This window comes from Microchirus variegatus (genome assembly GCF_963457635.1).
Source record: "Microchirus variegatus genome assembly, chromosome: 2".
In the NCBI taxonomy this organism is placed as follows: domain Eukaryota; kingdom Metazoa; phylum Chordata; class Actinopteri; order Pleuronectiformes; family Soleidae; genus Microchirus; species Microchirus variegatus.
Window position 1 is genome coordinate 28439807 of NC_139803.1, and position 26878 is coordinate 28466684.

General features: G+C 39.1%; 1 protein-coding gene across 1 annotated transcript; it reads right to left on the reverse strand.

The window, feature by feature from the left end:
- Positions 1-141: 141 nt before the first annotated feature.
- Positions 142-14601, reverse strand: mtmr1a (myotubularin related protein 1a; the record flags this gene model as incomplete). Its single annotated transcript, XM_083909822.1, has 20 exons — positions 142-838; positions 1214-1346; positions 1795-1838; positions 2199-2312; positions 2419-2511; positions 3207-3254; positions 3341-3499; positions 3891-4076; positions 4226-4414; positions 4538-4687; positions 5638-5721; positions 6310-6408; positions 6517-6624; positions 7170-7264; positions 7394-7481; positions 9398-9466; positions 11307-11330; positions 12783-12806; positions 13071-13176; positions 14495-14601. 20 exons carry the CDS (start codon positions 14599-14601, stop codon positions 674-676), a joined length of 2085 nt encoding a protein of 694 aa, XP_083765948.1. The 3' UTR covers positions 142-673.
- Positions 14602-26878: the final 12277 nt, after the last annotated feature.

The window sequence follows — 26878 nt, forward strand, 5'->3', positions numbered from 1 at the left end:
ATAGTTACTTTACGGACATTTAATCAGCAGTGTTAGATTTTATTTTTCAATGCCAATTCAAGCAACAGAATCTCATGAATTAGTGCATATTTTTTCAAAAGAAAAGCTCTTAATTCTGTCTGAAATTGTCGTCTGTGAAGATGTGCAAATAATTAAAATAGATATTATTTCTAAGCTATTCTGTGCAGCCTTAAGTCAAGTCAACCACAGAGACATGTTTGGTTGAAGCTGCACTCACACAGGCAGACAGACAGGAAGTGAGCAGGAGCAAGTGTTTGCATTCACGTATGTGTGACCCAAGCTCTTAAAACCACCGACAACGTGTGCCTCAGCCTTCTGCAGATTTACAAAATCAAAGAGCCCTGAGACTTTGATGTAACGCTTCATGATAGAAGAAGTAAAAACATTCACACTGGTTTTTCCTTCACTGAGCTCAGTGTCTGTGCTGCTTCTTCTCGACTGACTTTTAATAATATAAATAAGAAGCTGTAAATCACCGTTGCTCATGTCAGACTCTGCTTTTAATACTTTCTTTTAATACTTTGGAATTCAACGAATCTTAATATAAATGTAACAATCCTCTCATTTTATTGTAAATGTTGTAATTTAGCGGTTGGCTTAAAAACGGGGGAGTGACAGACTGTATGTGTGTGTGTGTGTGTGTGTGTGTGTGTCAGACGGCAGTGTGTAGAGGCGTCCCCTTGGCGTGTGTGTTAGATGGAGAGTGTTCAGTGGAGGACAGGGAGTGGGACGACGTCTCTCTCTGCAGCTCGTCCACTCTCCTTTGCAGTTCAGCTCTGAGGAACAGCAGCTCCTTCAGGGTCTGGTGCACTGGCACCTGGGAGACACACACATGTACAAGGACACATCATTGACATTACCCTAACCTTAGCCTTCACAACTAAGTGCCTAACTTTAACCCTTAACCTAACCCAAGTCTAACCCTAAATCCTTACCCTCTTACCCAGCAAGAGTCTTTGTGGGACCAGACAAAAGGTCCCACAAAGATTATTAGAAGCAGCAGCACTGACATTAATGATGATAATCTAAACAAATTTAGCACACATTTCGACTTAAGTATGAATCATAATGTTACGTTAATATATATTGTACCTGAACATGCTAATAGAGGTTGTCGGTACACAATACACATAAAGTTAGGGAAACACTGCTATACATCACTGCTGTAAAAATACTGCTGCTTGCAGTGTACCTGCGGTCTCATGCGAGGGTTCCAGCGGGCGTAGTAACTGGTCCACAGCTCCAGGTGTCGGCAGGAAACCAGAGGATAGAGAACATGGTGCTCGTAGTCCACATAGAAAGGGTTGGTGAAGTCCTCAGGTTGACTTTCAGGTCAAGCAAAAAAAAACAAGTTTTCTTTAAAGAACGTAAAGCCTTGTTTCTGGGAAATGTATTTATTTTTTCCTTAAAAGGAAAGTTATCTCTAGAAAAATCAAGTTCATTAAATAAAATATATATAATTTTGTCATCATAACTCTACAGCTTAATTTAATCGCAATCATGCATACAAGACATTTTGAAAACAAATTCTTAAAGTCATTTTAATGAGAAAGACTCATTAGCCCAACCCACAACATTTCTTATATGACAATTTCTTTGCTTGTGATACGTCCTCGTATTAAGCCACATTACAGTCTAAGAGTGGCTGTATTTTCAAAAGGTAGTTTTAAATATTCTAGCCAATCAAGCAGATTATTTTTCTTAATACAGGAAAATTATATAAATGTGAGAAAAATTGGCTTATTTCTAGTAGGGTTGTTTTTTACAGTGTACCTGTTTATGTAGGACCACAGAGACACGGTGTTGGTCTGCACCTCCTGCACACAACAGAGCAGTGTTAAAGGGTTAGTTTATTTTGGTTGTTTGAAGTCATGACACAAAGATGCTGTGTGCACCTAAAACCAGTCATGACATAGGCAGACAACAGGGATAAAACTATTTTATCCATTTGGTAACAGACTCACCTCATACAATCTACACTTGCTTGAGATATTGTAGGCTAAAGCTGGTGTAGATTTTATTATGTGGCTAAAATCTGTTCAACCTTTTGGCAGCCATGTTTTCCTTGAGAACATTCCACTACAATAATAATCATTTTATAAAAAAAACAAAAAAGAAACGATCACTTTAATCTGACATATCTTCAAATACTGGGAGAATAGAGGAATGGTACATGCCTTGGTTGCTCTCTCCTCTTCACTGTTATAAAGGAATGTACCAAAGAGACAGCTGTAAAGATGGTCCAACACCGTGATCAGGAACAGCTCGTTGAACTCAAAGGCCGCTGGGAACTGTAGTCCAAAGGAGAGAAGTGATAATATGTAGAGTGGCATCATTTAAATATCAAAAACATCATACTTCAGCCTTTACTCAGGCATGGTGATGAAGGACTCTGACCTGTCGAGTCATCTGCCAAACACAGTCGATGAACTGGACAAAGAGAGGGGAGCGCTCTGAGTTAGCGTGGTTCTCGTCACCGTGACCCACGCGCTGCAACAAAGGACACAACACTGTTAGTACACAAGAACCTCAGCTGTACACATCTGCAACAACACAACAGGAAGCATGTCACCAGCTGCCTTATCAATACTTTACAAAAGAATGCATTCAACGTGGTGAACTAAAATCGATGCATCTTCTGTCTATGCTGGCGACTTCTTTCTCAAATCTAGGACAATTACTTGACAACACCTGAACAACACTGACGTTATTAATTACATTTCGGGAAGTACAAAGTTAGGTTAGGCTAGCTATGGACAGAGGACCTGACTGTCCTCTGGAGCAGCCAAACACACACATAGAAACACTTACTGACCTATTCACTTTAGTTGGGACCAAAGTCCAAAAATGATGCTGTTTGTCTGTGTTTGTGCAGAATAGAAATGTAAATAAACCAGTATCAAACGTCCTGTTCAACAAATTGTAGAAAAGCAACGTTCGTCTAAAGTCACTTTATTTCACATTGGCCTGGCCAGGCAGTGCAAATGATGTGGTATGTTTTTGCATCATTCGCTTGAGCTGAAAAATGTCAGCATTGGCAAAAACTTTGCCTCATACAATGACGCGAATACAGTTGATCAAAAAAAATGATCGGGTAATGTACTGAACCGAACTGAACTGTACGACTTATTGGAAATGGGGCTTAGCATTTCACTGGGCTCAGTAAGATTTGAACAGAGCCTTACTGCAGCAAACTTGTGTCCAAAACTGATCCACTCCTTCTCCACCAGAACCTGCAACACAAACATCCATACAATCTCAGTGTACAGATGGAAACTTCAGCAGACACAGCTGACAATGTTGTGATGCAGTGTGTGACCTGGAATCCTCTGAGAGTGCGGTAGTAGCTGTCCAGCATCAGCATGGCCAGAGAGGTGAGCTGAGATGTTCTGTCCCAGCCGTCGCTGCAGTGAACCACCACCGACGACTTCCCAGACTCCAGCTTATCTGCTACTTTAGCTGCTCCTGCTAACAACAGCTGCACACAAGTGAACAACACGTCATGATTTATATAGACACAGATACAGATAACTTTATTTATCCCCTTAGGGAAATTCAGTTTCCACATGCCATTTGGGAGAGTGAGCGCTATATTAAAACCGAATTGGGCTACAAACAAGGATAAAAAATTAATAACTAAAAATATCAGGAAATACAAACTGCTAAAAAGTTAAAAATGTATCTTTTTTCCCCTAAACCTTTTCCATTTCATGTGTATCTTCTACAGTCTCTAACCATTAAGTTACTTTAAGAGATTCCTTTTTTTAATTATTAAACAAACTTCTTGTTATTTGCTTCAGTGCTACAATGCTTTAGGATTCAAAAAACCATATAGTTCTGTATAGTTATGGAGTGTGTGTTGAATTTACCCGGATGTATTCCAGCCAGTGTGTCTGGTCAATAGCAGAGTGCCAGTGAGCTTCATCTATGGTGGGATAAACCACATCCTTCAGCTTCCGCAGAGACTCCCTCATTACATGTATGTTGGGGATTTCCAGAAAGTTCAGCTCCACGCTCGAGTAGAAGCTCTCACTCTCATAGCCTCCATCCTTTGCCTACAGCAGAGGCAGAGGATTAGCACTTACAAATGCTGTTATTTTATATTAGATTCAGCTGAGTTCTTAAAGAGGAAGCGAATAAGTACAATGTGAAGCTGAAGAAAGAGGCAGAGAGACAAAGTAAACGGATATAAATATTTTGCTACCTTGTTGGTGACCGCTACACTACTCTGCCGGGCATCAAAGATGGTGAGTTTGTGTGACTGTGCGTTTGCATCCATGATGATTTGGAGGAAGTGTTCATCCTCTGTACATCGACGATCTGAAGGTCCGACTAAAGGTTGGCTGCATCGTACGATGGTGGCCTGAGACTCTGGGTGGATCCAGGACAGGACCTGCAGGAGGAGCAGAACTGGGTTAAGACTACCAGGACCAAGAGGAACAGACAAACCCAATATCTTCCACAATAAAAATGTCTTCAATGTGTATTTGAATCGTTCAGTGACACTCAGACTGACCGGTATACGGTGCTTGGCTCTGAACATGGCCACTTGTTTGATGTTGTCGTCTGTGATGTTGGTGGGGATGACCAGGACGGAGGGATAAGTGTCACACAGTTCATAGCTGCTGTTAATCTTACTGATGGTCCAGCTCTCATTAGGGAGACCCTGCAAAACAAATGATGACATCAGCTATTTCCAAATAGAATGGTCCAGAGTGCACATTTGAATATATTTGTTTACATTTGGCAGTAACTGAAGATAAAATAATTACACATATCTTTTTATCTTTTAAAGTGTAAATTGTTGTTTTTCATTAGCCCTGAAGCCTTGTTTATGCTTGACGTGTGACCTACAAGGATGCACGGAGGTGCTTATGCTCAACGCGGGATAATTGTTGTCAACAATCTCTGCTGCTGCTTGTATAAATGACATTGTAGTACTAAAACATGTCATCAAGAGATGTACTGTCTAAACCTATAACTTGATACAACTGTTATATATCTGCTCCTGGTCCCTCTCTCTTGTCTCTAACTCAAGTCCTTCTTTCCCTTCATCTCCCCAACCTCTCCTCTGTCCTCCATTTTTCCTTTCACCCCAACCGGTTGAGGCAGATGGCCACACATTTTCAAGTCTGGTTCTGTCAGAGATTTCTTCCTGTTCCTGAGTTTTTTTTTCTCTGCATTGATGCTTATTACATCCTCATTGTTTGTTTCACTTCTCTCTTACTATGCACAATGTCTTATGATAATGTATGTTGTGATTTGGTTCTATATAAATAAAACTGAATTGACTTGAATATGATAAATTAGGTCCAAGCCTTGATTTAAGTGCAGTCAGCCAACAATGGCTAGCCCGAGATATGTTTGCAATCTCAACTGGAACATGTACTGTTCCAGGTTCTGATGTTAATGGAACGCAGCTTTAACACAGGCAGTATGTAAGACTCTGACTATGTCAAAGTTATCTCATAAAACAGCACTTCATAAACATAACTAAAAAAACTAAAGAACTAAATGAATGCAGTTACATAGAAGAAGGGAGTTCTCTCAGTTCAGCCATGAGGCATGTGTGTGTGCATGTAGTGAGAGTCAATTTTGCTGCAGTGGCGCCGTTACCTGACGCCTGTACTCGGCTGTAGCGTCGTACACCTTCCAGCCATCCACAGGAAACTGCTCCTTGTACATGAAGGCAAACAGAGGCTGCAAAAAAGATTCACAGGATGTGTGTTAAGTGTTCAGCTACACTACTATGAATGAGACAGATAAATTATGGCATCGTTAACAAGTTGTTTGTCCTAGTGCTTTGATGACGTCATCATCATGCACCCATAGTCATCTGTGGTTGCTCTACGCCCTGACATGCATGGGGAGTGCGGGGGCCCATTCAGTGACAAACTTTTGTCAACCCTAGCTTTAAAAGAACCAGCCTAGACATAAGGGTTCCAAAAGGGTCCTTCTGCAAGGGCTGAGGTTCTACCTGGAACCAACTGCTTATGAAAAACCCTTTCCCTTTCAAAGGTTCTTGGTAACACTAATGGTTCCAGTAAGAACCATTTTGATCCAGAGAACCCTTTAAAACCCCTTTCCTGAATAAAGGGTTTTAAAAGGGTTCTTGGTGGAGCCCTTCAAAAGGGTTCTCCTATGAGGACAAGCCAAAGAACCTTATATGGTTCTACTTAGCACTTTTATTTCTAATAGTGTAGTCAGTCCTGCATTTTGGCCTTAAAGCACAGTTTACACACATTTAATCACATTAAATCAACATTGAAGACACGTAATAAAACTGACCACGTTATGAGATAGTGGGAAGGCATGTTTGGCGACAGCCTCCACCACATCTGGGTGGCTCTCCTCTCGTTTATAGGCAAACCTGGGACTCCTCATGTCCTGATGGAGAGACACAAGACAGATGCAGAAAAGTTGCAAGACAAGTTGGAAAACACATCCATTCATGGAGCAGAGCAGTGTATATGTGTGTGTGTGTAAAAGTGCTACCTTGCAGACCAGTTCAAGTCCCTTGGTGTTCTCTCCTTGTGTGGTGACACTGATGGTCTCCAGTCTGCTGATGGCTCCCAGGTTAACATCGAGAATGAATGACGGCTCCTGCATGAACACATGCTGGACATTAACACACTTCACATGTGATCAGATATTTTATATCAAAATGACAAGGTTTTTCCATGTCATTTCATTCATTTGGAATAAAAAACCTTTGACTTCATACATTTTTCATTGGTGTCAGATTATTTATAACATAATGGTGATGAACAATGGTCAGAAGGGCCCCCTGGGAATCTTTGCTTCGGGCCCCAACAGACTCTAGAATAGCCTCTGATTGTTACATTCATACTGTTAATATAATGTATTAGGCCTTGGTGAGCTACATTATCACTTCATGTAGACAATCAAAATGGGAAATAAAACATTTAATTAGTTATCATGACATAAAACCAATGATCTTAGACTTACAGTAGACAAGTCTAAAAATGGAAGACCCATCTGAGACCCACCTTAAAATCAAAAAACAAATGGAGGATTTGGAGAATCATGTAACCCCTACTTAACATCATCAACTGATGCATGGTTTTGTACACAGGAAGTTGAAGGTATAATGACACTGTGTAAATAATGCATGGGGGCTACTTTACCCTTTCCACACTGGTGAAGTAGAGCTTATAGTCTGTGATGGTCAGTGTCCCGTTAACTAGACCACTGAACGGACAGATATACATCACATCCTTGACTGTACATCACACACACAGGCACAAAAACAAACAGGACAGGATATTGATTGGAACAGTAAAAATATTTAATATTTAAACAGTGTGTGTAATATTGCTTGCGACATACAGTAATATAGAGTCATATATACCTGTTGTCTGGATGGTCTCTCCAGGCAGCAGAGGAACCTGGTTCTGGACCATTCTGACTTGTGACCCATATCTCAGAGCTGGAAGGTTCTGAGAACCAAAAAACAGACATCAGAGGGACAACAACAACAACATGGACCTGAGCAGGACCCTGTGTCATAGACACACAGCAAATCATTGCCGTCAGCAATCATCATCACACTTACATCAGGGAGTCTTGTTATTTGGGTATTAAAAGCAAACAAACTGATGGAATGAGAAGTGATGATGCTTGCATAAACAGAAAAATCGTTTTTTTTTCTTCCTAAAAACATATTGTAGTAAAATCTACAGGAGATAAATAAGGTCTGTAGTGATTTCTAAAATATTAACTAATATTTTGAAAAATACCTAAAATTATGAAAACTGTTTTTTTCTTTCTAAAAAAAAGATGCTGTGGTATCATCATCTACAGGAGATTTAGAGAGCTTACACTATATGATACATTACAGCTTGTTTAGAGGAAAACGAGGTTGTAGCTGATTGTTCACCTTATTTTGGAAGGAAAAATCCCCCACTTATATCATAACATGTGGTGAAGCTCTACATTTGACATCATCACATTATTAATTACTCTATATTAAACCTAATGCAAGGCTAAGAACTTCCAGATATGACATGTTTCCAATTCCAACATGTAGCTATTACATTTTTGTATTTGCACGAATAATAGCACAATCAAAACAATACATTGCAGCCCTTGTGATTGCAAAGTGTTTGATGACAAAAAAAAGTAAAAAATAGCAAGCTATGTGTGTACTAGGAAGTTGTATATGAACTGGAAAAGCTGAAAGAATTCTGTCAAACTACTTTAACAGCATCAACAGCCTAACGTGTTATTTTAGCTCCAAATATAATTGTGTCCGCACTTTTTTAATTTATTACATTAAAAAGTAGAATCACCACCTATTCGTAAAGTTGATGGGATTATGCGTAAAATATTCAGACATTATTTATTTTTGTACATCTGACATATTTTGGAACATTCTCCACTCCAAAAGAAACGACAATCTTCGAGCGAGTTACAGTAATGCAGGGCTCTCAAAGTGTTGAGCTGAGTGAAGCAGCTAAGAGGATGCATTCAAAGACCCTGGTAAATTTCATCACAGCTGTAGAATCCACAGTGCAGAAGGGCTTCAAGATGCATTCAAGAAAGGTTGTAAATGAAATCACTAGGGTTGCAACGACTGGCCGACATAATTAACTATGTCAATTATTAAAACTCTATTGTTGAGGCGTCAAAACGCCTCCTCTGGTAATAAGTCAATAACTGCAATGCACTACAGGAAGTGCTGGGGGCAGAAGACCCATTTCTCCCACTGTAAACACCAACTGCTATCTGAACCAGCGAATAAGAATGAATGAGTTACCCCCTTGATTGTGAAAATGTCATATTACTTTCTCATAGTTATGTTATTTTATGTGGGGTTTGAAATGTAATGGTGGTTAGTGACATACACTCTCTTGCCTCTCATCTCCACATACTTTATATACGAGTTAATATTAGAAATCCTATTGTGGCAGAGATGTCTATGACCAATTACACAGTAAAAATATATAGGGTTGTGCCGATTGGCTGACCGATATCATGATGTAGAGCCACCATTGTGATGCCACACCCCCACCTCGTCGGACATAAACTAATCCTTGTCTCTTCTGGTTAACCTACAAACTCTGCAGGGATTGCTCTGTAAAGTAAATGCCATTTTAACAACTTCTCACGTCAATTTAATGGTCAACAGTGCGCCCGACTTTTCATAAAAAAAGTCCAAAATGTAACAGAAAACAGTGGAGTCTGATCGCCTTTGTCTTTTTTTAAAGACAAAGGCGAACTTTAAATAGTTTGGAGAACAGTGCAGTTCAGGGAGAAGACAAGGAAAAGAGGAGGAGGAGGAGGAGGATTAGAGGAGGGTGAGACTGGCATATCAGGACAGACTGAAGAAGTGAGGAGACAGTGAAAGACTTGCCGAAGCATTGGAAGGATGCTCAGAATCACTGTCTCCATGGTAACAGTGCCCTTCATCATGCAAGTCCTGCTGTCAGGTAAAGCCAACAGCACGGAGAGAAAGAGAGGAAAAAAAGAGAGGAAAAAATACATGTGTTAATCTACGTGCTGCTAACTGTTCCTGTCATCACTCCTCACTTCCTGTGGTGCGTGGAAAGAGAAGTTTCCATTTTAATGCACGTTTTACAGGACAGTAAGTGTCGTCTCTTCATATTCTGCAATTACATACATAATGTGTGATGTGTTCCTTTTGAGTGGGCTTCCATTAAGTGTGACCAAATAGGTCACACAGAAATGTCATGTTGGGTCTCTTTGTGAAAGAGCAGAACTATATATCAGTACACTCTACTATCTTCAAAGGTTAACAATTGATTCTTAAAAATCCAGAATGTGTACCCCTATCCTACGGAAGTGTAGAAATGCCTCAGGTGAGAAAAAATATCTGAGCTTATATATACGCAAGGTGTCTCGTTACAATTAAGTTTACAATGAGATCCTGTTTGTGTTACAACAATAACATTTCTCATTACAATGAGAATGTTTCTTGTTACAACAAGCTTTATTATTAGGAAGCAGAGGAACGTGCTGAATGGAAGACATGAAGTATTATGAAGCACTTTTACTGTGTACTTTAGGAGTAATCCAAGGTCAAAGTTTACTTTTCACAAGAAAAATTAGGTTATCATCAAAGTTAGAAAAATGCATAATCTTGTTCAGAGTCTTTGGCTATGGATTACTCCACGCTACATGCTACATACTACCACTACTACATGTAGTACAAGTAGCATTAAGACTGCAAGCATAAACTACTCAGAACAGGTTATATTGAGTATATTGAGTATATTGAGAATGATCGTGATCACAACAAGAAAGTTACGGCGACAAAATGATCTCGTTAGAACGAGAACTGGCTCAGATATTTCCTTCTCTGCTGTGGCAGGTCTACACTTCCATACTCTCCAGATCACCACTAAAATTGAATTATTCTTTTGGCCATTTAAAGATAACTTGTAATCTGTCTGTTACTTTATGGGTAATGCTGCTCTTAGTCAAACAAACAGGCAGACAGACAGACAACTTGGAGGAAGAAATTACAGCTGATGGATTGATTGAATTAAAGGCAGCATGAAATAACCTTTAGTTAAATACCTAACAACTTCTTCAAGTCCAGACACCAGAACCAACAGTATAACACGTTGATGAACTTTGGAACTTTGAAAAGCTACAGCTGATGTCCTTTACCAGTGATTTTCATCATGGAGGCGCAGTAAATGTATATTTTCACGATGGTTCTTTGCTAATAAAAACAGAAACTGGAAAAGGAACTCCAAACTCCAACAAGAAACAAACACTGACCACAAAAATAATTACACTCATTACTGCAAAGTAATTTTCCAAGATGGTGATACTGTTTATCATAAGCTTGATATACAGTATATTAACAATGAGATGTTTTTGCATTTTAACAAAAAGGTACAACGCATTTGCAAGAATTATCAACCTTTTTCTTGGTGTGTGTGTGTGTGTGTGTGTGTGTGTGTGTGTGTGCTGTAAGTAAGATCCAAATAAGCCTTAAATAAGCCATACATGGGCAAAAGTTCATCTCTCAACATAGATGCGCAGAGGAACTTAATCCCCCGTCGTGTGACCCAACTGAGAGAAATTATTGAATCGGGTGATCATGGAAATACACATCTTATATCTTTAAAATTCACGCTTTTGATCGTTATTGTTATTATGCTAGAACCTGGAACCACTTTTATAGAGTTTTATAGAGTTAACAATATTACAATATTGAGAGCAGGAATTACTCTACACTAACAATGCATCCTGCTGAGTTAAATAAAGTTAAATAAAACTTCATCTCTTACCCTGGAATTCAGCCTCTTGGACACCTGCAGATACGCAGTACATATGACACACACACACACATAAAAATGCACACATACGTCATGTGAAATAGTAAAAATAATTTACTGTGTGGCATTTTATCGCATCCCATTTAAACTGATCGTTGTAAAGGCTTCTTTAAATTACGGTTATATGAGGTACTGACAGCACTGAGTGTGTTTCTCTGTGCCAAGAACCAGTTTGAGACACGAAAGCTCGCGCTCAGTAAAAACATGGCTGCCAGCAGGGACACGAGGAAGAGGCTCACCTAACAACGGCTCCTCCTGCTTAAGTCTACAAATACATTGTCCACTTTATCTCACAATTAGACAGCCTTTACTAATTGGAAACTTACTTTAGAAATAAGGCAGCAGTAGACTAGCAGCTAAAAACACTGATTGTTTTCGATGAACTCATGGCTCAAATGTTTCCTTGCAGCCATGTTTTCAGTGAAGCAGGGCTGGACTGTTTGTACCTCATACAACCACACTTCAAAACACCTGATCAATTACAGGAACCATAGTGCATTTAGTGACACACAGGTGCAAATGCAAAAGAGCCCCGGAACAAAATTGCACCAAAACCCTGCTACAGAGCGGCAAAGCAAACACATTTGTGTGCATTTCAAAAATAAGCAACATCAACAGAACTACATGTGAATAAGTGCAGCAGGAGCCTGAGCCTGAAATGATACAGCAGGAGGGGAAATGACAGCTTCTGTGGTGCTCACTGAGGAGAATGATATCTGTCCATGAACTGTTTCGGGAAACAGACAAACTGCTAAGGATTTGTACTACAATATAAATGATGTTGTTTTTCGGGGCTGGAAGTCCCGTATGTTGTACATACAGTATCAGGGCTGGGCAATATATGGATATTATATCTATATGACGACATATAGGCATATGCAAGCATATTGCATTCACATAAAATAAAATTCTAAAAAGGATGAGACGAGATTTACAAGATATTTTTTTCCAGTTTTGTTTTATTCCACTAAAAAAAAAATCTGTTCAGGAAGTAAATAACTACAATTTGACACATTAATTAAGAAATAATAATGTGCTTCTATTTTTTATAAAACAGTAAGTTTGAAAATGCATGGATCACAACTAATAACTAATAACATTGTACCACTACCTTCCTGGTGAATTAACCCTTACAGAAACTTTCTTTTTAAATATAATTATCAATGTTGTTATATTAGGGCAGCTGTGCCATAAACCTCTCTAGTATTTCCTCTCTGACCCAAACTCTTCATTCAGTAACAAAATTTGACGTTCATGAGCCGGTGTGTGACTTGGTGGAGTAAAGCTGTGGCTGAAAGAAGCGTAGAGAGTGTACCAGCGACAGCAGATGTGACAGTGCGTCAGACAAAGCTCTGCACCCACACACACACACTGGATAGCACATAGACCACAGGTTTACACACATACTGCCATTTCTGACAGTCTTACCATGAAATCTGGTCTTCTTCCAGCCTATTAGTTACAAAACACAACCTGATCAGAAAAACCTCTGTGCGAGGACCACAAAACGTATAAACCATAGGTACATTTTGGGAAAGTCAGGATACTGTGTCTGGTCCTCACAAGTTTTAAGAGCTTTTTAGGCGTTAAGACCTGGCTTTAGGGCTATAGTTAGAGTTATGGTAGAGTGATGGTAAAGGTTAGCGTAAGGGGCTAGGGAATGCATTGTGTCTATAGTAAAAATGATGTGCAAGAATGTGTGTGTGTGTTAGCTACCTTGTTATCCCTGTTGCTGATGTCAGGTGGGACTGATCCTGAGATCTGACTGGAGATGGTAGCTGCTATCAGCTGTTTACACCACTCGACATGAGAACCAGATGAACTGAAAAGAGAGGAAAGAGTTCATGTTCATTCATTCATTCATTCATGTTTTCATAAAAAGTTAATGTCCAGATGCTCGTGCATGCACACTTCGCGTAGCACATTCTCCCGTCATTTGTGTTTTTGCATCACTTCTGTGCAACATTCGCATTAACAAGTACTTTCAGGTTATCTTTCCTACAGAATAGGTCTATATACCTTGTCCTTGTCATTAATATTTGCGTGAGTGCAGTAATAGTATTTGCTCGTCGTGAGCATGTTTTACTACTCTCACAACTTTTGACATAAATGTGACGCCATAATACACACACACTCAGCTACATCCCTCAATAATTATTAATTATATATAATTATAATTCATACTCATGCACAAAAAATGCTGTTGTATGCTGTGAAACTGTTGATAATTAGAAAAATACCACAATATAATTAAAATATAACCATACTGCCCAGCACTAACTAACTATAAATACATACATACATGCATAAATAAATAGATACATAAAATAAACACATGAATACCATGAATCTTTTAAGTGGTAGTGTCAGTGCCCATCTAACATACAAACTTAAGGGTAGAATATAAGCAGGGGGCAATTGTCTATAATTATCCTCACCAAAGTAATTCCTATTAACAACAGAAATGTCTGAAATCTGTCTGTTATACTCCTGTGTGTGAGAGCTTTCAGAAAATGCACAGGGGATATTTTTATTATAACATTTATATGTATATATATATATATATATATATTACCATACAAAAATGTTGTGACAAAACATGTCACTACTACTGTTCCATTGCTAGAACTACATTTAATTTCTGCTAGTGAAACCTCCTAAATGTTACATTTATTGACCAAAAGGAGTAAAAAACAAACAAAAAATACAAGAAACAAGAGTTATAGTGTTGTTTTACTATTTATATTTGAAATTGGTAGAAAGAGAGCAGGTATTCTTTTACGCACGAGTTACTACAATGCCTTACCTCTCTAGTGCACTAGATGGCGTACATGTCTGATGTATGTTGTCCATAAGAATGTTTTCAGTAAAGTTAATTCAAAAATGAAGAACTCAGTGTGTACATGACTGTGTACGACCAATTCCAGCAGAATAATAAGCTTAACATTTTGCGAAGTAAAGAAAAAACTCTTCAACCATTTAGGAGTCTAATATCTGCAAAACATAAGATCAGAGACATGATATTATCTTCTAAACCGACTCAATGTTTTCGAAAACGCAATGAAGAACGCTACATCGCGCTAACGTCGCGGTGAACGAACAGTGTGTGACATCTCTGTCGTGACGCGGACTCTGCTCACCTGTCAAGGGATTCAGCGACCGCTTCGACGTAGCTAGACGAGCTCCATGGCTTTCTGCTCGGCCCTGCTCCGCCCGCAGCTCCGGCAGCTCCGGCCTGTTTCTCCATCTGTCCCCGGTCAGTGAGGGAGTGTTGACGACGAGGACGGCTCCTCGTCGGAGGATATAGAGATATTAAACCAGTGTGTACTCGCAGTGTGTGTCTTCAGTGTAAGAATGTGTGTGCAAATATACGTGGTATGTGCGCGTGTGTTCCACAGAGGCGTTTTTCCTCCTCACTCTCTCGTCTGTCTCTCTGACATCTCTTCCTCCCTCTATAGCCCCGCCCACTGATGCGAGGACAGTGCACAGATGTATTATAAGAACTGTATAGAGCACCGCCCCTTCTGCCTTGAAGACGATTTTTGTTCCAGTGGCCACTTTTATGGAGGCCGAGACCTGACATATCAATAAATAAATATATCAATTAATTAATTAATAAATACATGCTTAACATGTATTTATGTATTTATGTATTTATGTATTTATGTATTTATTTATTCCTGTATTTATTTATTGATATGTCTCGTCCTCCATAACTCGTGTTACTGCAACAAAAAAGTACTCACGCAGTGGGGAAATTTACAGTGTTACAGCAGCAAGACAGTAAAGATAAGGATAATAAATAATAAACATGCATCAACAGGAAAAGTAAAACAAAATAAAAAGATAAACACTAAGACTATATAAAAGATTAAATAGAGTACAATGTATAGTGTACATAATAAACCATTTCCAGAATATATACAGTATGGACTAGATATCTACTTATTAGACAGAGATTTAGTATGGGATCTATGTTTATATTGCACATGTGTAAAAAGACAATATATTGCACATGGGATGAGGAGCCTGATTGCGTGTGGTCTACTGAGAACAGTGCTTGTTGTACAGTTTAATTTTCCTATTGACAACGATAGTAAAACTAGAGACATCTGTAAAACTGTTCAGAGGACCCGCTGTATATTTGTTCTGGTTCAAACCAAAGAGGCGATATAATAAAATGTGAACAGTGGCCTGAACGATTTTGAATAAATATCTAATTGCAATTAATTTGACAGGAAATGTTTTTGTAAAAACAACGCATATTTGTAATTTTTATATCATTATTCTCATTTTATTAAAAAAAAGAAAAATCTAACATTTAAAAGGAGTAATGTGTGATATTTGTGCAGGGGCAATTGTCTATAATTATCCTCACCAAAATAATTCCTATAAACAACAGAGAAATGTCTGAAATATGTCTGTAATAGTTCTGTGTGTGAGAGCTTTCAGAAAATGCACAGGGGATATTTTTTTAATTTTATTTAATGTAGAACTTATATAACTGTATAAAACAAGTTTTGTGACTTTAAAACTGATGTACAGTGTTGGATGTAGTTCAAGATAGATATTTTGATTTAGTTTTTACAATTTTTAAAAACTCTTACAGCTAAATATGTGTAACATTCACCCATTCAAACAACATCCTTGTTGACAGCAAAGGTTCAGTCTCTTGTTCCTGGTCCCATTGTGGAAATTTCCTGAGAATTTCATCCAGATTTTAACACTATCATACCAAACAGACTGCTACTGGTTCAAAGACTTCCTGTCAAATCGCCCCCAGAGAGTCAGAGTCGTACCCTTAGCACCGGCTCCCCACAGGGCTGTTTGCTGAGCCCCCTACTCTACACTCTCCACACACACGACTGCACTCCCACCCTCCCGAACGAAGCCATCGTCAAGTTTGCTGATGACACAACTGTTGTGTGGCTCATATCAGGAGGGGATGAGACTGCATATAGGGAGGAGATACAGCAGATGGCAGCATGGTGTGCAGAGAACAACCTGATCCTCAACACATCCAAAACCAAGGAGCTAATCACTGATTTCAGGAGAAATAAACCACGACATTCAGCCAATATGCATGAATGGAGAAAGTGTGGAGAGGATCTCAGACTTCAGGTTCCTGGGCCCCCACATCACATCACATCACGGATGAGATGATCTGGACAGTAAACACTACAGCACTGCAAAACAGGCTCAACAGAGACTGTATTTTCTAAGTATTCTTAGAAAGAACAACCTGACAGACAAACTGCTGGTGTTTACCTGAGCTTCGTGGAGTCGGGGCTGAGCTACGAGGAGACGACTCCCAGAGCCATCAGTGCATTGAATAATGCCAAAAAACTAGATACTGATACATAAAAGTGCAATACTGTCTATTTTTATTTTTAAAGATCTATTGTTTTTTTAATATACAGTTGTTTCTTATTTAATTTATACTGTGCCTGTTATATGTTGTCTCTTGTACCTTTTTGTACTGATGTGAGGGTTTCGACCTCAATTTCGTTGTACTTTGCAGTGACAATTAAATCTATTAAATTATGTTCTATTCTATGAACTGACCCGCCTACCTGTGCTGCTACTGACTGTGCTCATCATTCTGTTCTCTCATGTTTCTGTTCCACAATTTTTTTGTCCCCAGAATCTCTCTGGGTGAAAAGATCATGTGGGTGTTTTTTCCTGATGTAACATGTACCGTATGTTTAGACATGACTGATCCATGTGAGCTGGATTTACAAATCGTCAAATTTGTCAGTGTGTCGTCATTCATTATGCACAGAATACGCAGACAGAGCTCACTGAGTTCCTCCATGTAATGATGCATCACTGTCAATGATTGTGTTGTGGAAGAAAATGTGGATTTCAGTCTTTTGCTCAAAGTAAGACATAGAAAAAAAATGAGTCTCCCTCTCACTCACACACACACACACACACACACACACACACACACACACACACACACACACACACACACACACACACCCACACACACGATCAGTTTCTTCTTCAGCGTCCTCTCTGATGTTTTCCACATAGTAGGGAGGCTTCTGTTATAGCTATAATGACAAATTTGGTGTCAAAGTGTACATTTTGGGGGTCAAGGAATCTAATAAAATAGGTTTCAAGTTTAAGAAACCAACAGTTTTCCTCTTATTTTGCACTTGGGGTATGTTAGAGCATATTGTATTTTATTTTATTCTATTTCTTACTCTTTCTTACATTTTACTTCTTTTTACTTATATTAGAGCGTATTTTTACCTTATTGTATTTTTATTTTATTAGAGTCTTACTTATATTTAGAGTGTGATTTGTTTACCATATTGTATTTTATTTTTTACCCTATTTTTACTCTTATCTTTACGTTGTCTTGCTTCTTACTTATTATGCACTTGCACATTTCTGCACCTCTTGTCACCTTAATTGAGCTGTTGTAAATGTGTGTTTCCCCCCGGGGGAGGAATAAAGTCATTCAATTCAATTCAAACGCACATTTCACATTTTGTCATCCAACTGTGTCATCAAAGTGACTTTATCTTTTCCTTCAAAAATGTTGTATTTAAGCAGTGCAGCTACTTCTGAACATTACATTTGTCCTAAGTAGCATGAAAGTTTGACCAGTCAGGAGTAGCTTATGCATCAGTTCCTGCAACAACACTTCCCATCTGCACCAGGGGATGTGACAGCTGTGACAGCTGTTCAAGGTCTGAGGTGAAAGGTTAACACTTTGAGGGACACATGATTTACCCATTGAATGGAAAAATGTGTTTAACGTTATATAACTAATAACTAGCTAACTAGTTAGCTTGGGTAAGGGTTACCCTACAGATGGAAAAAACATTAGATCCCTCTTCATCATTCAAGCTGCGAAACAATCCTGAAATAGTGCAATCATGTAACAAAGAAGCTGTCGACAACATCCAGGAGCTGAAGGCATGAGGGGATCTGCCTGAGTTTATAGTGGACATTAGTGGTGGTAGTCAGGATGTAGTTCAGCTGATGATTCAAGCCGATTGTTTATCCTCAATGAGTTGCTTGAATACGTAGAGGACTATCGTTGCTCAGGGGAATCACTGGTGATGTGCAACTTGACAGCCTTCTATGACGAGCACATTGCTAATCTGGGATTTATAAACATTAAATGCAACACCACATGCCTTCGGGAGGATATTGAACACCTGATTCCTGACATCAGATCAGTCCAAATTAATTGTGTCTGGTACCTTGTATTTGATGATGACCTGAGCAGAGCTGTTGTTGACATGAAAAATAACACATCTACTGATGTCTCCATCATCTTCCATGCAGCCAAAATCCTTCGGCAAGAGTATCTCCCCATGAAGCATGCTTTTACAGGTTCCTTCTCAACTTCTTGTGAAGTTGATTCTATCCCTCCCATGCTGAGATCATTCTTACACATGCATCTTGATGGATCGGGTATTGATCAGCCACCTCCTGGACCTGAGAAGTCCCAGGATGCAACTTTGATTGGGCAGCAAATAATTTTCAACTCTGCAAGATGCATCTCAGAAACCAGCTTCGCTATATCTGGCAATGAAACTACACCAGCAAAGTGGTAGTAGATATCTGGTGGAGACCATGCATAAAAGAGGAATATGTGTGTCATATGACCGCTTGAAAACATTCAGCATAGAGTTAGCGAATTCGGTGATCAGTCACTGGAGCAGTTTGGTGTTGTGGTCCCACCTCAGGCAGTCAAGGTTATCAATGGTGGTTTTGATAACATTGACCACAGCCCATCATCAACAAAAGCAACATCAGCCCTTCATGGAACATGCATCAGCATCATTCAACAGCACTTCTCTTTAGACAGTCAACAGACTGAGAATCTGACTGACATCCTAGCTCCAGCTGAAATGGGGAAGAAGCATGTGAAATCCTTGCCACCTCACTAAACAACAATGTATCTGGATGTGTCACTGCCACCTGATGAGGTTTTGTATGTTCCTGCCCTGAATACCAACAGTCATCTTCATCCAGCCTCCGGTCCTCTCATCAGTGTGATTGAAAAAGGTTAGAGAGTGGTTAGTGGTTAGAGAGAGTCAGAAACCTCCCACAGGAGGTGTTCCAGGCATGTCCCACCAGGAGGAGACCCAGAGAAAGACCCAGGACACGCTGGAGTGACTACGTCGCTCGGCTGGCCTGGGAACGCCTTGGGGTCCCCCCAGAAGAGCTGGAGGAAGTGTCCTGCGAGAGGGAGGTCTGGTATGCTGATGATGAGCCACTGTGCTGCCTGGTGTAGCGTGATAAATCACCAAAAATTTAGATTACTCCAAAAACCGTGTAAATCAAGGATGCACACCATCGGGCCGTGCTCAACCCATATCCAAAATCCTAGGTCGATCTGACTAACGTTCAGCGAGATATGCCCGTCACAGTCACAACGATACTGCACACAAGTGGAACACGATATAACAACAGAACTGAAATCAGCACAAAATGTGATGGTTTTTAAACCCAAGTTGAAAACATTTCTATTCTCCAATGCTCATGATTGAACTCTTTTAAAGCACTTTAAGTTTGAATCCTTCACTGCACTGTACATTCTTTTAATCATTTTAAAATAAATGTTTTTATGCTGCACTGTCATATTTTATGCTCTATTTTGGTCTAACATGTTGTTTTATTTCTTTGTATAATTTTCTTTTTTACACTGAATATACTGCCTTGGCTTGCATGTGTGTTCTTCAGGTTTTTTCTGCTTCACAGTCTAATGACATGTAGATGTTTCAAAAGTAAAGAGCGTGGGGTGATCATGAAGGGGACTTCATTAAATAATAACTGGCGGGATGTTGACATTGGCAGGTGAATGTGTACGCCACAGGCTGATGTACATTAAAAGACAAATGTCCTGCAAACATTTTTTGACTGCTATTTGTTTTCTCGACCATCTTACAAGGAGGACATTTGAGTAAATTAGGGCCTTCTCTCTCTGTGTTGTAACGCTCGCTGGGGATCGAAAAAAGTGGCAATAATTTGATTGATAAATAATAAGAATAAGAAAACTAATAATAAAAAATCGAAAAATGATAACAGTTGAAATATTTAGTATCGCTAAAAGCATGTTCTGATTCTAAGTCATCCAGGTCATAGATGGAGCAACTTTTATGACTTTTAGTCAATAAATTGATATTAAACTTTATGAGCTTCTTTTATAACATCGATGCTATGGGGGTGAAATTCATCTAACACAGGCTACCTGCGGTGGTAGTGAAAAGTAAGTTGAGATGTAGCAAAAATAGCCTGTACATTTATTTGAGTGTGGAATGTGATTATATGTTGGCTTTGTTTTAAAGGTGTTGCTACCCGAGCTCATGGGACTGGTAGCCACGCTACAAGACTCAGCAGAGGTTAGGACAGACAGAAGACATTGTTGTGGAGGAGTTGACTCTTAACGCTGATGACTTCAAAATGTTAAAATAACCTGTTTGTTGCTGATTTCTGTGCAGCTCAAATGGAATAAAAATATTCCCTTAACATTTTTGCTTCTTTGTATTTTTCCCTGTTAATTTGTATTATTTGTCAGAATATCATTTGATTTGTATCTTCTTGGTTGACATCACATTGTCTTTAATATTAGTCAAACATCCTCATGTCTGTCTCTACTCTGACAGTCGAGCACATAATAAATTGCTCACTTCACTCAGGCACATTTCCTGAACACCTAAAAGCAGTTCCCATTAAATCAGTGATTTTTTGACAGCCAGGTTTCTGACCTCATCACAGTACAGAAACAGCTCTTATAAGACTGAGTTAAAAGCTTTAAAACTACTAAATGTTTCAGTTAAAGGGGAAGTAAGTAGTTTATAGTGACATCTAGAGGAGAGGCTGAAATTTACAACAAAGACCTGCTGCTCTGCTCACCCCCTCCCTTCCCTGAGCGCTACGGTATCCTCAGCTGGTCAAATGTCGTCCTCGTTGTCTCTCTCCGTGTCAGCAGATGAGGTTCGTGAGGTGAGGGAGAGGGCGAGCTACCGCGGCCGTAGCAGACGAAGCAGAGAGAGTGGAGGCGGGACTTCCGCTACAAGTAAAGAGACGCTTGATTTGTTCTCTCGCGTTTGTCCTTACAGGCTCCGGCAGAAACATGGCGTCTTGCTGCTAACAGTGGCTATGCAACCGCGGCCCGCGACCATGTTATTTTAAATGACTTTTTGAAACACTACGAAAATGAAACAAAGAATATTATACAGCGACTAGACAATGCAGGAGCACATAATATGTATACAAAAGTGGATTTTGGGTAATATAAACCCATAAATACTACATATTGTCCCTTTAAGGTAAAAATTGAAATAAAAGCTTCTATTTTGGGTTCATATATTTGTACATCAGTGCATCACTAGTCATGAACCTCACCACACATCACAAATAAGAGCTCATTACTCTAGTTTTAAAGTCTTTACACAGAATACATGACATGACATGTTAAAGGAATATAACGACTCAGGTCAGATAGTCAAGCCCAGAGTTCAAACCAAACACAGTGCAGCAGCATTTAGCTGTTAGCTACTAGTGCAGTGCCCGTAGGAAGTATGTTTTCTTATAGCAGGAGCTGAAGAAGATTTTTCAGGTATGATAATGCATGGCTGACAGTCACAAAACAGCTAGCTACGCTAATGCTAATCCAAAATTATAACATTTGCGTTGTGCCTAATGAGGTTGCGCAGTGTTTGTATTATGTTAGCCCTGCGCTAATGCTAATTGTAGCCTCGCTAGCTTACCATTGAAAATAGGTTCGCCAAGTTAGCCGCAAAATAGTAGCATGCTAATGCTAAATAAATATGTGCTTTATGTGGTCGGAAGCCCCCCTAAAATATTCTTAAGCCCCCCTAAATAATTTGGAATTTTTCTATATATATAAAAAATTATTACAAAAAAAGTGCCGACATATTCTATATAATTATATATATATATATATATTATATATAATCATAATGGCCATGATCTGAGTTTAAATAAACAATGATATAACATTATTCACTTAAATATGATCATAAATCTGTCAGTTTCCCTTCACTTCATAGTGTAAGGCAGCGAGAGCCCCTTCAGTGCGTCGTTATCCAATCCATTCCACTTGTTCATATAGAGAACGCCCACATCACTGAAAATCCAGTCCACGTTTTGACTGCTACCTTGATTGTACTCGTGCAGCGTGTGTGCACCCTGAAGCACACAGAGCGAATACAGCAGCTTAGCAGCAGAATAACGTCAAGAATGGACATCAGAAAGTTTTTCAAGAAAGTAAGTATTCATCACTGCTGGTAGTAACAGTTAGTTAGCTCCAGCCCCCAGCTAACAGCTAACAGCTAACAGCAGAAAGTCCCATGTAATAAATGAACCAAGTGCTCCCTGTTTGAAAAATATAAACCTAGCTTGCACACTATAGACAATCTCTGCAGCTGTGTTTCTCAATTTAGGCATGGATGCACACCGTGCGTCAGGAGCTGAGCTCATTCACGTATGATTATCATCAGTGGATAATAATAATAATACACTAATAATAATCACTATTGACCTGTAGGAGTCAGGGCAGAGGAGCACAGGGAGTGAGAGGAGAGAGACCTCTACTGGAAAGGTGAGTCTAAAGGATTTCACAGGATAGAGTCAATTATGATCCAGACATTCTTGGAATTTTATGTAACTCAATGAATATGAGATATGTCATTTTAGTCAAGGTGCACCATATAAGACTTATTTAACTTGAGCTTTCATTGAGGAGAGTAATGATTAGAAAGTGGAGAAAGCCAAGATATTTATATAAAGCACAAATTAGCCTGACCCAAATATTTTCAACAGTATCTTAATATTACTTTAATTTAAGTAATTAAGTAATATTTTTCAGGGCTTGAAATTGCAACTTAATTTTAGTTACATATGTGCCCAAAATGTAATCTGTGCGACTTCAAAATATTTGGGAGCAAACAATGACTTTGTTGTGAGCTAAGTTCATGGCTTTAGCCTCTATGTTGATCAGTTATTAATTCAACTCATTGTGTTTCGATGTAGCTTGAAGGGTCAGGCAGAAGGAGATGCTGAGGGAGAAATAGATCAACAGGCAAGGTCAAGTCAGAGAGAGGAAGGGGATCCAGAGATGGATCAAGAGGCAGAGTAGAGAGAGAGAGAGAGAGAGAGAAGAAGAAGAGCGAACAGGCCAAGAAAGTGTCAACGATAAAGCTGTTTGTGAAATTTGTTTGAGCGCTATGTTCGCTCACATCTGTGTGTCTCTTGGGGGCTAAGCCTCCCCTGTCCTTAAAACCTAGTGACGCCTCTGGCGGTGAGCCGTGTTAAAATGTCTCACCCACCGTGAGGACAGCTTCTTCACTCCCACCTCCACGCTCCAGACAGCACAGCTGCTACTGATGAGCCGCTGCCTGCCTGGAAATCAAGGATGCACACCATCGGGCCATGCTCAACCCATATCCAAAATCCTAGGTCGATCTGACTAACGTTCAGCGAGATATGCCCGTCACAGACACAACTTGCTTTCTAGATAGATACTGCACACAAGTGGAACACGATATAACAACAGAACTGAAATCAGCACAAAATGTGATGGTTTTTAAACCCAAGTTGAAAACATTTCTATTCTCCAATGCTCATGATTGAACTCTTTTAAAGCACTTTAAGTTTGAATCCTTCACTGCACTGTACATTCTTTTAATCATTTTAAAATAAATGTTTTTTATGCTGCACTGTCATATTTTATGCTCTATTTTGGTCTAACATGTTGTTTTATTTCTTTCTATTATTTTATTTTTTACACTGAATATACTGCCTTGGCTTGCATGTGTGTTCTTCAGGTTTTTTCTGCTTCACAGTCTAATGACATGTAGATGTTTCAAGAGTAAAGAGCGTGGACAGGATCATGAAGGGGACTTCATTAAATAATAACTGGCGGGATGTTGACATTGGCAGGTGAATGTGTACGCCACAGGCTGATGTACAGTAAAAGAGAAATATTAATATTAATGTCCTGCCAGCATTATTTGACTGCTATTTGTTTTCTCACACGTCTTACCATCTTACAAGGAGGACATTTGCTGAAAACAGACAATAACAAAAATATAACATATTGAATAAATGTATCACACACTTCCAGAGGTTTCGTTTTTTAAATGAACTAGAAAAAGAAGATAGATAGATAGATAGATAGATAGATACTTTATTCATCTCACAGAGAAGAAACGTGGTGGTGCAGTGGTGGCCGTTAGCAGGTCACCGGTTCAGATCCCTGTTCTAACGAGGACCTTCTCTATCTGTGTTGTAACGCTTGTAGGGGATCAACAATAGTGGCAATTATTATTATTATTGTTATTATTAATAAAAAAATTAAATTAAATTTAATATTTAGAAAAATGAATTCAATATTAATTGACTTTAGATTGGGGCACCACCCCGAAAACAGGGAAAAGACAATCAATCTATGCCTTTAAAATCAGTCTCAATAATTGTACTGTAATGTAATTGACTATAATATCAAAGATATGCCAACTGAACAGTAATGAAGGTATGAATCTGAGCACTGACTCTCTCAACCCACGTTTGTCACAATATTCATGCACAAAAGACAGAAGAGTGTTCCTTTAAGTGATAAAAAGTACAAATGTATTAAATCACAACATCATACACACACAACATAAACACCAGTGTGTGTATGTGTGTGTGTGTGTGTGTGTGTGTGTGTGTGTGTGTGTGTGTGTGTGTGTGTGTGTGCAACATATTCTCATGACAGGTTCGTATGGAAACAGTATGTACCCTGTTTTTTGTGCATTATCCTATGAAAATCCAATGACACTAGCGACAGTGAGCATGCACACACAGTGGATACGATCTTCCGTTTCTCAGTTATTATGAAGATTTTCCAGGTCTCTACGTTGCGTTATGGTTTACGGTTACGGTTATGGTACGATTGGCTCCAGCTCCTCCTGTGATCCTTGTGTGGGAAGATGATCGCAGTAGGAATAAATGAACGAAAAAAAATTCCTGATGTAAATATATGAGAGAATTTTAGAGAGAATAGGGAGAGCATTTGATTATTTTCATGGAATTCTCAGGTTGAAATCATGCTCTGAAAGAATGACAACACTGGGAGTCCTCAGGTTTGGGAGAGCATGAAGAACAAATAACTGACATCAAACATGACCAATCAAAACCTGCCTCCTGTTACCTAATTGACTCTTCCCCTTCTCTGCAGTGAGTATTTAACTCAGACAACTTTCATGTATCTCATCATCGTTTTGGAACAACAGTTTCAGAAGCAAGAATGGCTCTTTATCGCGCGGCTGTTTTGGTGCTCGTCGTTCTCCTGCTGCTTTATGGTAAGTTTTGATACATGACTGTGTGTTTTTGCAGCTCAAATCTGCACATTTTTACTGTCATGCTACAGCAAAGTGATTTGACGGTTAAGGTGTTTTGCTTTTGTGATTACAGTTGCAGACAATGAGGCTTTTCCCTGCGCTGGAGCATCGAATCGACACTGCAGACCTCAATGCTATGGGTATGAAATTCAGCTACCACAGGCTACCTGCCCTGGTGGTCAAAAGTAAGTTGAGATGTAGCAAAAATAGCCTGTACATTTATTTGAGTGTGGAATGTGATTATATGTTGGCTTTGTTTTAAAGGTGTTGCTACCCGAGCTCATGGGACTGGTAGCCACGCTACAAGACTCAGCAGAGGTTAGGACAGACAGAAGACATTGATGTGGAGGAGTTGACTCTTAACGCTGATGACTTCAAAATGTTAAAATAACCTGCTTGTTGCTGATTTCTGTGCAGCTCAAATGGAATAAAAATATTCCCTTAACATTTTTGCTTCTTTGTATTTTTCCCTGTTAATTTGTATTATTTGTCTGAATATCATTTGATTTGTATCTTCTTGGTCGACATCACATTGTCTTTAATATTAGTCAAACATCCTCATGTCTGTCTCTACTCTGACAGTCGAGCACATAATAAATTGCTCACTTCACTCAGGCACATTTCCTGAACCCCCAAATATAGCTTCCATTAAATTAGTGATAAAACCAATCTCAAGTCCTTTAGACAAGAAAGTTTTTAGTCAACTCGTGCAATTTCTTGAACCCCAATGCACTTTTTTGTTTGTTTGGAGAAATTCAACCAGGTTTCTGACCTCATCACTGTACAGAAACAGCTCTTATAAGAGTGACATTTGACATATATGCTATCGTATTGTTGAACAGTATGGAACTGTGAAATTAAAGGCTTTTAAAACTACTAAATGTATTAATTAAGGTGAAAATTGAAATATAAGCTTATATTTTGGGTTCATATATTTGTACATCAGTGCCTCACTAGTCATGAACCTCACCACACGTCACCGAGCAGAGCTCACGCCTACACTGAAAACATGACATGACATGTTAAAGGAATATAATATGTACTGACTCAGGTCAGATAGTCAAGCCCAGAGTTCAAACCAAATACAGTGCAGCAGCATTTAGCTGTTATACATGAAAGAGAGCGACTCATCATTTCATTAAATAA